The 13276-nt window shown below is 45.8% G+C and overlaps 6 protein-coding genes across 6 annotated transcripts; 4 read left to right on the top strand and 2 right to left on the bottom strand.

The window, feature by feature from the left end:
* Positions 1 to 184: 184 nt before the first annotated feature.
* Positions 185 to 1901, top strand: N7469_009186 (putative MFS multidrug transporter; the record flags this gene model as incomplete). Its single annotated transcript, XM_056648104.1, has 3 exons — positions 185 to 373; positions 442 to 1259; positions 1316 to 1901. 3 exons carry the CDS (start codon positions 185 to 187, stop codon positions 1899 to 1901), a joined length of 1593 nt encoding a protein of 530 aa, XP_056497869.1.
* A 337-nt stretch (positions 1902 to 2238) lies between these two features.
* Positions 2239 to 3727, bottom strand: N7469_009185 (histidine phosphatase family protein; the record flags this gene model as incomplete). The annotated part of the gene is made up of 3 exons (XM_056648103.1): positions 2239 to 2389; positions 2442 to 3340; positions 3401 to 3727. 3 exons carry the CDS (start codon positions 3725 to 3727, stop codon positions 2239 to 2241), a joined length of 1377 nt encoding a protein of 458 aa, XP_056497868.1.
* Positions 3728 to 4982: 1255 nt separating this feature from the next.
* On the top strand, positions 4983 to 7060 carry N7469_009184 (uncharacterized protein; the record flags this gene model as incomplete). The annotated part of the gene is made up of 8 exons (XM_056648102.1): positions 4983 to 5029; positions 5106 to 5236; positions 5299 to 5710; positions 5772 to 5959; positions 6041 to 6284; positions 6362 to 6498; positions 6555 to 6807; positions 6865 to 7060. 8 exons carry the CDS (start codon positions 4983 to 4985, stop codon positions 7058 to 7060), a joined length of 1608 nt encoding a protein of 535 aa, XP_056497867.1.
* Positions 7061 to 7513: 453 nt separating this feature from the next.
* N7469_009183 (uncharacterized protein) lies at positions 7514 to 8329 on the top strand (the record flags this gene model as incomplete). Its single annotated transcript, XM_056648101.1, has 2 exons — positions 7514 to 7682; positions 7749 to 8329. 2 exons carry the CDS (start codon positions 7514 to 7516, stop codon positions 8327 to 8329), a joined length of 750 nt encoding a protein of 249 aa, XP_056497866.1.
* Positions 8330 to 8453: 124 nt separating this feature from the next.
* N7469_009182 (glycosyltransferase) lies at positions 8454 to 10772 on the top strand (the record flags this gene model as incomplete). The annotated part of the gene is made up of 5 exons (XM_056648100.1): positions 8454 to 8689; positions 8779 to 9546; positions 9604 to 10249; positions 10304 to 10442; positions 10504 to 10772. 5 exons carry the CDS (start codon positions 8454 to 8456, stop codon positions 10770 to 10772), a joined length of 2058 nt encoding a protein of 685 aa, XP_056497865.1.
* Positions 10773 to 12052: 1280 nt separating this feature from the next.
* N7469_009181 (uncharacterized protein) lies at positions 12053 to 12534 on the bottom strand (the record flags this gene model as incomplete). The annotated part of the gene is made up of 4 exons (XM_056648099.1): positions 12053 to 12070; positions 12098 to 12283; positions 12309 to 12388; positions 12474 to 12534. 4 exons carry the CDS (start codon positions 12532 to 12534, stop codon positions 12053 to 12055), a joined length of 345 nt encoding a protein of 114 aa, XP_056497864.1.
* Between the last annotated feature and the right edge of the window lie 742 nt (positions 12535 to 13276).

Here is a 13276-nt window from a genome sequence, read left to right as displayed (position 1 = left end):
TCTTATTCCCCTTTTTAGGAAGTTCACCGTAGTGGCGCTAGTAGTAGCTTATAAATTTTTCCATTTTTTTTTCATTTTCATTCTATAGTTACATTGTTATAAATATGAATTTCCTTCAGTTGAAGATCGTGTCTATCTTGTCTTTATTCAACGATCATTGATTCTATTCTATCCTTGATGGACCATGTCATCCGCCACCCCTCAATCAGACGCCACGTCTGGCTTGTCCCAGATACAGGCTGATATAGAACAAACACCTGCATCCACAGAACCCGATATGGAGAAATTAGGGAGGGAACGACCAAAGATATTTTCTAGTCTTTTCTCGGAGCTGTGTTTCATTTTCTCAATCATCATGAGTCAGATTTTGGCCGTAAGTGACAAGCCTCGCAAATTTCGAACTAGATCGAGTCGGAAATGAAGCTAATTAACTCATCATAGGAATTCTACATCACCGGATCTAACGTATTGACACCAATTCTCGTCAGAGACTTGCACATCCCAGCTGCATCTACAATATGGCCAACCACCGCACTGTCGCTCGTTATTTGCGCAACTTTGCTGATATGGGGTCGTCTTACCGATATGTATGGAGGCTATTTAGTCTTCAATGCCGGGGCAATATGGCTCTGTATTTCCTCAATTATTGCCGGGTTCTCACAGTCCTGGCTAATGTTGATCTTCTTTCGCGCATGTCAAGGATTAGCACTAGGTGCTCTTCTTCCTTCCGGAATGATGATTCTTGGCAGTACCTACAGACCAGGTCCCAGGAAAAACCTCGTATTTTCTTTATACGGTGCATGTGCTGCCCTTGGATTCTTCTTGGGATTTTTCATCTCTGGTATCGCCGGTCAGTTCCTTACCTGGAGATGGTATTTCTTCATTGGGGCAATTTTATCTGCGATCATGGGCGTGTCTGCCATCTTCTCTATTCCGAAGGATTATGCTGAAAAGAAGGAATTGGGGATTCGAATGGACTGGGCTGGATTCTGTCTTTCCATTGTTGGAGCTACATTTTTAGTCTTCGCTATCGCAGACAGTTCATATGCTCCGAACGGATGGAAGACGCCATACATTCCGGTGTTTTTGTGTCTGGGAGTTATCTCTCTAGCTGCGTTTGCTTATGTTGAAGGTTGGGTGGTGCATAACCCTTTGCTCCCTGGAGATGTATTTCATGTCAAACACTTGAAACCACTTCTTCTCTCTTTGCTTTGTCTTTATGGGAGCTTGGGCATTTTCCTCCTTTATGGAGTTCTTTAGTAAGTTCTTCTTGATTGCCGAAACTGCTCACCTCGATTTTCTAACAAAGCACTAGCATGTCAGAGTTCATGGATGCAGGGTCATTGCAGATCGTCGCATGGACTGTCCCCATGGCTGTTGGAGGCCTTTTTCTTTCCGTGACTGGTGGTTTCATTCTCCACAAAGTATCAGGAACAATCCTCATGATGATTTCATGTTTGGGATATGTGGGAACGGCCCTTTTGTTCGCAGTCATCCCGATAGGAGGCAACTACTGGGCCTACGTGTTCCCTGCAATGGTTTGTGGAACCATTGGAATAGACATTTCGTTCAACATCGCCAACATCTTCATCACGACTACTATGCCAAAGTCGCGACAAGGTATTGCCGGGGCGCTTCCGTATTGTACGATGCACATGGGGATTGCGGTCATGCTTGGGTTTGCGGACATTGTGGAAACTCAAACAAGTCACCTGGGCAAACGTGAAAGTTATAAAGCGGTTTTTTGGTTTGAGTCTGGATTGGCTATTATTGGACTTTTGATTGCGGTGTTTTTCGTGAGGGTAAAAAATGCAGAGAGTGAACTTACTGCCGATGAAAAGCAGCAACAGGGCGTGTCGACCCAGGCTAGAGGAGTCGAGCAGGGAAAAGAGGAGGTTTAGCATGATCAGCGAGCATATACATCACTTGGACATATAGAGAGCATAGCATTGCATTAATACAATTAATGATGACATGACTTATACTGCCGTTTGGCCTTGTAGATGTGATTTACCCATACTAGTGTTCAGAAAACTACAACTCTGAGATAACCCAGATACATTAAAACCCCCTTCAAAGTGTTTTAAAGAGCGAAAAATCTGTTCTATAGAGTAGGCATGTTTGTAATGATTATGCAAAGCTACGCGATGGCTATGCGGTGCAGAGTCCTAGCCCTTGCCTAGTCCGTCATGGAAATCGAGATTCCATGATATCTATCCCGTACCTTTAGGTATTGCCTCAACCACAGAGAGAGGTGATATCCTCCGGGACGAACGGAGACAAGATATCAATCAGCTGTGAGAGCGGTATCCAGTCCAAAGACCCGTGGATAGTTTGCACTGGATGACCACTGTACAGCACGCGGGCATAATGTGACTTTCCCTTCTCCCTGATTGCTGTTAGCATTCAACCACCAGACGTCTTCGTGTTGAGAGACTTACCAGACTTCAAATGCAATATTTGCGGCCATTCCAGGCCATCGAAGCGCGTTGATACCCAAGGCACCAAGAATAGGGCCAATGTCACCATCGTGGATAAAGGTGTGCCTATAATCGATAGAATTGGTGCCATCTTGGACGGTTTTAAGATCGGCGACGATCTCACCGATGAAAAGGCCCTCGACAAGTTGAATATACTTGATCGCATATTCATTAGCTCTCCAGTAATAGTTCCATTCCCAGTCACCAGCTCGGAATACTTCCTGGGCCATCTTCATGGTCACGCATTGTGACGAATTAGTGACACTGCAGGGTAATTCGTATCCATTGCAAAGTCTCGCTTGAAAGTTGTCACAGAAATGATCGAATGTCTCCTGCCATGAACTATCCTCCGCACCCAGCATTGATCCAAGTTGTGATCGAAGTTTCTCAGTCACCTTCATGTGCTCGGTCCACTTGTCGGTTGCTTTGATCTTGTCAAGAGTAGAACTGATTGCATTGCAGGAGAATCCCTCATTGACAGTGTCCACAGAAGTAACCATCTGGTGAAGAGGCAATGCACCCTTATAATCAGGCCAAACTCCCCTGAGAACGGCTCCAGCAGAGGCTTGCACGAGAGGGGAATCGCTAGATCTAAACCAGACGCGCTCATTAGGCTGTTTGGGAATCAAACCAAGTTTTTTATGATAAACGTTCCATATGTCCTTGCCGTGCTGATATCCATCTTCGATACCACCAATGGTGATTTGAGGGAATTGGCAGGTTGAGTTTACGCCAGTCTTGAATGGATCATTGGGATCCCCGTACGTCTGAGCGTAGACGGGCATCGGTTGCATACCGCTAGCGCTATTCGGTCCAGCGTAAAGATATGGCCGAACATTGTCGCAGTGATATGCTTGATTCTGGAATATATTTGGTTAACAAAATTAACACTGATAGTGACAATATTCTGGCCTGCCCACCTCTCCTCCAGGCAAAATGTTGTAAGGCGATCGTCGCTGATGTCGCTGAAGATATGATAATTTCACCAGTTTGGCGGCACCCCCGGATGCCTGGCTCGGGAGCTCATATTCGCGGGGGTGAGGCATAGAGCAATAATCGTAAGTTCCATAGGGATCACCACCTGTCGGACCACGTGTTCCTGCCTGGTAAAACCCACCATATGTACCTGCTGAGGAGTTTGTAATATAAGAAGTCTGGTTGAGAGGAGGGTAGAATGTATCCAGGGGTGTCAAGCTCATTGCAGAGCCTACGGTGCCAAACAAGGCACTGAGAGTAGGACCGCGCATGTTTCAATCCGCCGCGTCTTAGAATCTTCTTGCCAACTATTTTCTCGAAGAGTCAATTGCAAAGGTTCACCGTAAGGACCTTTAGTATTCGCGTTGAGGTGGTCGCGCTAGCGACCAGCTTGAACTCGCCGATGGATGCGCCCCACAAGTTGAAGGATCGTTGAAATTGGCCAGTGATAATTGAATCTGAAGAACACGTGGAGGAAGTCAGATGCAGCTGTAGAATTACATCGGCTATTGTCCAATGTCCACAGGCCAGTCGGCAATAATGGCGGATCTCATAAGCGAAGGGGTGAAGTGGTGGAGTTTGGGTTCGAAGGGGAATGGAAAGAAACCCAACTATCCATAGTTGTTTTATATGGATGTAAATAGAGGAAGGCTACCCGATCTAGGGTACGGGTTAACCCTAGACATCAAGACATTAATTGACTCCAAGGGTGCGGTAATTTCTTGAATGAGTAGCTCATTGTCAAAGAAGATCAAAATTCTTTCTTGCATAGTTGAAGGTGCAGAAGAGCAATCATACCGAATATCACCTAGTCGGGTAGCGAGTGCTGTCACGATCCAATATGCGATGAAAATTTCTATACTGCCAATTGATGGATTCGGAAGCCGTTTTCGACAGGATGAATGTATAGTAAAATGATGACTCTCTTGGTCTGAAATATCGGCGAGTGATGCAGTGAATCGATTCATGCATGCATTGGTTACACATGTGTAAGTGTAAGTGACATCTTGACAACAACATACTGTCCCATGTCTTGCACTGTAAGACCACGAAGAAATGTTATGGAGTTAAACTTTGGATAGCTTCCGAGCTTGGAATCGCACTCTGTTCTGTGATATACTTACACTGCTAGTTAACTCATTGGTAATGCTACCTCATTCACCCATGCTTTGTGGCCACATTTTTGCAGCGATGTCTGTTGCAACACCTGCGGAGTATACTGGTAATGGTATATCATTGGATTCATATCAAGGTAACTACGAATAATGCGGAGACATGGCGACATGTTTATGATAGCTCTATCTAGCCTATCACACTTGATACTAAAACAAAATCGCATTTAGCATTCAAATGACAGGATACGCCGAGACGTTTGCACTATATGGCGTGCTAATTTGCAGCTATGGAACAACACAAAATCATCCGAGGCAGATTGCTCCGGTCGCATTCATACATAAATTGCGAAAGCCCATTGCAGCAATGTAGACTGCTAGTAGTACACCGAACTCGACGTATGATATAGGCAAGATGGCTATCTGGCAGGATACCGAGAAATCAGCCAATATCTCCACCGAGTCAACTCGAGACTCAGCAGATTCATCTAGCAGTCTCCCCGGGGGGATATACAGCGGCTGAAGGACTTAATTCCAGCGTCCCGACTTACCAAGATGCATCAGGAGCGCCTGTTGAGACCAGTTCTCCACTAGGGTATTCAGTTGGCTTTTTGACGGCCTTCTGTTTGAATATCAATCAAATGGTTGGCACGGGTATTTTCTCAACGCGTGAGTATCAATGATGCACTTCGCCACGTATGGAATCATGAGCTAAGCTGACAATCTACAAGCGGGTACTATCCTTTCTGGAGTTGGCTCAGTAGGACTGTCCATGATATACTGGTTTATAGGATACCTCCTTTCTCAAAGCATCCTTTCCCTTTATCTAGAATATGCTTCATACTTCCCCAGTCGATCCGGATCAGAAGTCGTCTACCTCGAGCAAGCATTTCCTAAACCAAAATACCTGATCCCGACCGTCTTTGCTGCGAAACATGTCATATTTTCATTCGCAAGTAGCAATGCTGTTGTCATGGCGCAATACATTTTCGGAATTGGTGGGATATCTTATACTCCCTGGCAGATGAAAGGGGTAGCAGTGGCAATGTATACTCTGGCATATTTCGTTGCCATTGCCAGTACAAAATGGTCTTTGAGGATTGTCGTTTGGTTTGGATTTATCAAAATTCTTACCTTACTATTGTAAGTTTATTCCCAATCCTCGGGATACTAGATTGGCCTAGACTTATCTAACACGACGCAGGATATCAATTGCTGGACTTGTCGTTTTAGGTGGTCATACGAAAGTTGAAGACCCGGGAAATTGGAGTGATCCCTGGAGAGGGACAGAGGAAGCAAGTGCATATGGAGCAACCAATGCTATGGTTAAATTGATATTTTCATACGCAGGATATTCTAACGCATTCGCAGTCGTTAACGAGATTAAGGTCTGTAATCTGTCATGATTCCTTTTCTTTCTCATGTATTACGATACTAATTTTCAAAGAACCCCGTGAAAACTCTGAGATGGAGTGCCCCGATCTCTCTTTTCCTCGTTACGGGGTTTGTACATTCTCGTGAACGTTGCTTATTTCTCTGCTGCTTCCCGAGAAGAAATTTTGGCATCTAAGCAAGTCGCCGCATCGATCTTTTTCCAGAAGGTTTTTGGAAAGCATGGTGCATCTAATGCTCTTGACGTACTTGTCTGTTTGAGTGCATTTGGAAACTTGATCGCGGTATTAGTGATGACCTCGCGATTACTTAGGGAAACAGGAAGGTATGTTTTCACCGTAAGATAGAGAAAAGAAACAACTGTAGAATAGCTTAACTGATATCACATTGGTTCTCTTACAGACAAGGTGTGCTGCCTTGGCCTAAGTTTTGGACATCGGTCAAGCCTTTTGGCACACCCCTTGGGCCATATACGGTGGTGTGGACATTGACTATTCTTATGATCATCTGCCCTCCTGCAGGAGATGCCTTTAATTTTGGTGAGTTTCCCTTGTCAATGTCATACGATAATACTAACAAGGCTGACATTTATCAGTGGTTGACCTATCCGTTTACCCAACAAATATTTTCAACTTTCTATTGGTGATCGGAGTGTTACTCATTCGAAAGCGTCGCAAGGCCCTCAATCTTCCCCGACCGGAATACAGAACTTGGTCTATTTCTATTGCATTTGCGCTCTTAGTGACCTTGTATATGCTTATTGCTCCTTGGTACCCCCCAGACACCGGGGCAAATGGCGGGGACGTTAGTTTTTGGTATGGAACTTATTTGGTGGTTGGCATTGGCCTGTGAGTACCTTTTGCTGGATTTCTTGTCCGATAAACCCTCAAGCTAACATGGCATAGTCTTACTGCCTGTGTCGTCTATTATTATTTCTGGATTGATTTAATCCCTAAATATAAGGGGTACGAGTTTAGACAGACTGTGGTTCAGTATGAGGATGGTTCCATCGCTCACCAGCTTGTGAAGGTTCCGAAGGAAGAGCTTAGTACTTGGGACAGTCAACACGATGCCACTGGTCGCTCATTAACTTCAACTTGAGTGGGGCGATTAGGTAGCTGTGCAGACTAGTTAACCTCGGAACGCCCTGCTCGGCGTGTATACTACTAGCAAGTCTGAGCATGTACATAGCACAATTCCTGCTTATTATATCCATTATCCCACCCTCGCATCCACCGGAAGAAGCCGGAATGTCATTTGTTTATTCAACATCTCACTCCTCAACTCCCGAAGGCCTTATGACCTTGAAATAAAAAGAAAACCTCGGGATCTACGCAGACCGGTAAGGCTGGCCCGAATCGGATCCACCGTGGAACGGCCGGCACGAACATGACATCATTGACCACCGCAAAATTTGGATATATTCCAGTGCGGTGCTTGTTTTTGCGCACTGTTTTAAAACTCGGAGACAGCTTTTAGCTAGACAATCCTTGCTCGCACAAATAATACCTTTCACGTGCGAGATCGTTCCGCTCGCGCATCTCATTGAACGAGATGGTCGCGCCGACCAGGACTTTTTCTAGAGGGTCTAAGACATCGAGAAGATCAGAGGCGAACAGTGAAATCCAATCCGAAGACTGGCCGGAGGAGGTTAATGAGCCACATGATAGCGACAGGCAATATTTTACCGGAGATGGCTTGAACACCGGTGTTCGCGTGATGAGTACGACCAAATATCCGGACTGCGATGAAATAAAAGGTGTCCGCTAACATTGAAGTCTTTCCCCAGGCGATGGACGTCTCGATATAAAGATTGATCAACGTAAACCCAGCATTGCTGGACTCCTAAACCAGATTCAGCGCACACCCATCCCCTCCGAACTCGACGAAATCGAAGACCAAGAAAGTTCCGATGGTATTCCCGCGGATGCTGGGAAAGACTTTCCATTACACCTCAACATTGTTATCCAGGTCATTGGTTCACGAGGTGACATACAGCCATTTGTTGCTATTGGGACTGAGCTACAAAAATATGGACACCGAGTCCGATTAGCGACACACCTGGCTTTCCGAGAGTTCGTTCTTGATGGCGGGTTGGAGTTCTTCGATATTGGTGGTGATCCTGCGGAGATGATGGCATTCATGGTGAAGAACCCGGGCCTGCTTCCGGGGTTAGATTCGATTCGTAGTGGTGCCATTCAAAAGCGTCGCCGAGATATGAAGAACATTATCAATGGGTGTTGGAGGTCCTGTTTCGAAACGGGCGATGGAACAAATCTTCATCAGATAAAGGATGATCTATGGGGCGACCAAGTGGACTATCGGCGACAGCCCTTCGTGGCGGATGCAATCATTGCCAATCCCCCCTAGTTTAGCGCATATACATTGTGCTCAACGATTGGGAATACCGCTTCATATGATGTTTACGTGAGTTTGAAAGATTAATGGCGAAGGTCTCTGATGATATTTCTGAACGAAGTTGACATGTTACAGGATGCCCTGGAGCCCTACGCAAGCCGTCTCGCACCCTCTTGCAATCGTGAGTCACAACGATTGCAAACCTACCGTTGTGAACTTCGTCTCGTACGCAATAATGGATATGATGATTTGGGAAGGGCTCGGTGACCTTGTCAACAAGTTCCGGAAAAAGGTTTTGTCATTGGATTCGTTGGATAGCATCACAGCTCCGAGTTTACTTCCTCGATTGGAAATACCGTTTTCTTATTTATGGTAAGGCTCTCTGTTTCGTTGAGAAGTCTTTGGCTACCTTGGCCACGGACCAGAAAAAGGAGTTTACTGACAAAGATCGCTCTATGCAGGTCCCCGGCTTTGCTTTCCAAACCAAAAGATTGGGGCAAACACATCGATATCTGTGGTTTCAGTTTCCTTCCCTCTAAATCAGACTATACTCCCCCGGATGCACTCGATGAGTTTCTGAAAGCCGGACCAAAGCCAATTTATGTTGGCTTCGGTTCGATAGTTGTCGAAGATCAAGCAAAGCTGACGAGAATTGTTTTCGAAGCGATTGAACAGTCAGGGCAGCGTGCCATTGTTTCCAAGGGATGGGGAAATCTCGGTTCTGACGAGGTTGAAGTTCCGGAGAATGTCCTTCTCATTGGGAGTGTTCCTCATGATTGGTTATTCCGTCAGGTTTCATGTGTTATTCATCATGGCGGTGCTGGGACAACAGCCGCAGGTTTAGCCCTTGGCCGACCTACAATAATTATACCATTTTTCGGGGACCAGCAATTCTGGGGTCAAATAGTTGCACGATCTGGTGCAGGGCCAGTGCCTATCCCTCACAAGCAACTCACTGTTGACGGCCTCAGCGAGGCGATAGCAAAGGCACTTGAGCCATCAACTCAAGAAAAGGCCATGGAGATTGCGGAAAAGATGAACGGTGAATCTGGCGTCAGAGATAGTGTTCGAAGCTTTCACCGACATCTTGATCTTAAGCAACTCAGATGTGCTATATGCCCTACTCGTCCTGCTGTCTGGCATCTGAAGCATACGGAAGTGGGCCTGAGTGCCTTCGCTGCGTCTGTGCTTGTTGAGATGGGTAGCGTGAAACCAGATGACCTTGTCCTGTAAGTCTGGCAATTGCCTAGTTCTGAGTGCATCCGAAAGCTAACAAATTTGACTAGCAACCGGCCTGTCGAATATGACACCTATCGAGATCCCGTCGGCCCGCTCAGCGCAAGTGCACAAGTTCTATTTGGCGCCATCTCTAACTTTGTGACGGGGCTTGCCGACGTCCCAGCGGAGATGGTTATGGATTTAGTAACTGCTGGCCGTGCTCTGGGTCATCCGAACGAACATTATGATCCACATTCCAAGTGGCATAGACAAAGAAAGAGTAGAGAGGGACGTGCTTCTGCTAATGAGAGCCGTCAAACATCACAAAACAGACGACAACCTACTGGTCGAACCTCCAATGAATCTACGAACGATGAAGTGAATGAAGAGACATCTAGCTCTTCGACAGACGAACAAGAAACAGACTTCTCTGATGAGGCGCTGTCCCGAGCACGCACTTTGCAGCTAGAGAAAACCGTCACTATGAGCGGCGGAAGTCTCGCCCCAAAACGGCATAATATAATATCAGAGGCAGCGAGCCAAGGAAGCCGGATGTCCAAGAAATTCATCAATCTTGTTATCTGGCTTCCGACTGACTTGACATTAAGTCTTTCAAAGGGGTTTCACAATGCCCCGAAACTTTATCACGATCCAATGGTCAAAACAACACCGAAAGTTATTGGAGTTCGGAGTGGCTTCAAAGCAGCCGGTCAGGTGAGACACCCATATTGATCTGAATTGATATAAAACTCTACTAACCCGGGGAAGGAATTATACCACGGGTTTTATGACGGATTAACGGGTCTCGTCACTCAACCTCGGCATGCTTATAAGGAGAATGGCGCCAGAGGTATTGCGAAAGGAATTGGAAAAGGGCTTGGAGGAGCTTTTTTCAAACCACCTGCAGGTATGCCGGAGTCTTTATAAGCTCGATAATAATTGTAATTGTATATTAACTGGTTCTGCAGGACTTTGGGGGCTTGCAGGGTATCCCTTGAGTGGAATTAGGCGAACCTTACTGACTTCACTCGGAAAATCACAAGAGGGGCAAATCTTGCTATCACGAATATCCCAGGGTCACGATGAAATGAAGGCTTCATCTGCACAAGACCGCATGGAAGTGGTCAGGAAATGGGCTGTTATTGAAGAGTCATTAAAGGAGAAGTCGCCTCGACGCTGTCGATCACGAATGTCTGGCCATGAGCATAACATGAGTACTACTACTGCTACTGCGTAGACTTTTAAACATAAATAATACATACATTCTTCTCAATTACTAAGTAATAGCTAGGTGTGTTCAATTAATAAATCATACTAGAACGTCAAGCACTTTTGATAGTCCCGCATAGGCAGCCAGCCATACTAATGTTAGGTCACGTAATGAGGCACGGTCTGACTTTTTGTAATACTATCCGCGTCGTTGCTGGGGAAGAAAGTAAACTGACTAAATTCAGTAGCGGGAGATTGGCCACCTAGCTCCACTCCATGGTTATCGCTTGGTGACCTTGATTGATAACTCGATCGACAACTTGGTGTCACAGGCACTGGCCGACCTGTTACTAGATTTTTCCATGCTTTATACATCGATGGGCGGAAGAAAAATGCAATAGCCAATGTCCCACTGAGCTGTAAGTTGACAAGTTAGAAACATGAAAAATCCACTGATCGAAAGACTTACTATGAGCAATGATAGAACAGCTATCAAGACCGGTTCATTCGGGCCGAGGGAGGTGGCAAGTGAAAGACAGGGAACCCTGTCCCCCTTTGATGATTCAAGACATTGAAACCAAGCCATTCTGTCCGATTTTGGATAGTCGTGGAACGGCCGTAGTTGCATGAGTACACCAGCCAAAAAGCAGACGTAAACCAGGATCGTCACTGTGATGAGACTGTTCCTCCACTGCAGTTGTACTATTTTTCGCACTCTAGATGCTGTTCTTTGTGCGCCGAGGACTCTTTCTTCGTCTCGTGATGGTGTGTATCCAGACCAGCGTAATCTTTGGTAATTGTACCAGGGTCGAAGGGCTACTGTAGCGCAGTATGCTACTGTAAAGAATTGCAAAAGTAGCGATGCGGCCGCGATTCCCAAGAGCGGGCCCCAGAATGTTGCTCTGTCAATTCCTGGCGTGAGGTATGATATTCGACCAAATGTGTATTCTAAACCCGAGACGGCTAATAGTATAGCAACAAGGGCAGATGAACCGACAAAGATAATTATAAGTGAGACACATTTGTATAGTTGACCAGGTTTTAACTCCCAGCAAACGGTCATATGTAGGGCGATTGATCGGAAGAAAGCTTGAAAAAAAAAGACACATCGTTAATTAACCCTTTCAATGATAGGTTGAGGCTGCTCACTGCTTATGATCACCACCCACGCCCCCCCAAAACAATACAAGTCCAGTAAGTGCAGATATTCCATCATGTTTCATGTCGTTTGGAGTGATTTTATCATAGCATAGTTGGGGCTGGCCCCTCGACGGAATGATAAATGCGATCTAGCGGGCATAATTAGCGTTAATGAGCGGCGTTTCGCTGGAGTCAAGAAGAATTTAATCGTACCGAGATGCACATTAGGCCAATGACTGGCGCGACATTCAGATAATGTCTCTCTGTCACAGCCGCAGGGAATATAGCGTACGTAGCCAGCAACCAAACCAAGGCGATAAATACTGGGATACTTGGCCACAGCGCAAGTCGTATATCGTCAACAAGCCCTGTAATAATCAATTTGTTGGCCAGCAAATGCTATGATATGGTTTTTTCAACGTACAATTGACATCCTTCCATCGCCAATAACCAATTGGACATGGAAGGCAGCATGAGATGCCGCCAAGATCTTCACACCACCGACTAGATACAGCTATTCTTGGGTCAGGATGCAATCGAGCAAGCCAATTTTGATGGAAGACAGAGAAAAACTGAAGGACATTCTCACCTCCTCCAGTATTTGCGAAGAGCGATTCGTCAACGAATGGATCTGGGCAGGACGAAACCATTGCGGCGTTACTCTGACTTGGTTGGTGTACCCATGAAGCCTTTTCTTTCTTCAAGAACTCGAAAACAGAGTGAATCTGATAGGATAGGGAGGATTTCACCAGACTAGTCGCATTGAAGGACAGCCCTGGAATGTATTCACCAGCAGCGGGGTCCCTTTTTCAAATTAGTAGGCTGTTTCATCACATGTTATAGTTGGAATGAGAGATTCACAAGCTGAACGACTCTTACTCGGTCAGAATGGACAACCCCGGATTAGATCGTGGGAGTATGCAAATGGCAGGGGATGCAGCATGGAAGTTTGCTGTTATTAGTTCGCTTTTGCTGTTATTAGTTCGCTCCATTCACCCTAACTTGAAGATCAGCGCAGGAACCTAGTCCCCTCTCAACGGCAATTACATTCCCACCGGAGATTTCTCTCAATATCATTGGTAATTGTCAGGACAAGACTCCTGTTCCAGACAAAAGGTCGGCAGGGCAGGGCTCACGAACTAGGTAAAAGCTAAGAACTAGCATGATGAGAGTGGAGCAAAACAAAAAAATGAGCAATTTATATTGGTTCCCCCGCTCGATGAGCGGGTTGAGGTCTTCCAACATTTTGGCCCCGGGTCCAATTTTCAGAAACTCGGTTCAACCCCGCGCACTAGTCTGCATGGCTGTGGCTCCTTTGGCCTCGTATGCTGTTGAATATTTGATTACAACAAATTAAATGATCAATTAAGGCATTGGAAGAGCTTATTTGTG

This window comes from Penicillium citrinum, assembly GCF_028827155.1.
Source record: "Penicillium citrinum strain IBT 23319 chromosome Unknown utg000008l:1.0-2707905.0:1.0-2709502.0, whole genome shotgun sequence".
Classification (NCBI taxonomy): Eukaryota; Fungi; Ascomycota; class Eurotiomycetes; order Eurotiales; family Aspergillaceae; genus Penicillium; species Penicillium citrinum.
The sequence above is the reverse complement of the archived record's forward strand: the minus strand, read 5'-3'. Positions and strand labels throughout refer to the sequence as shown.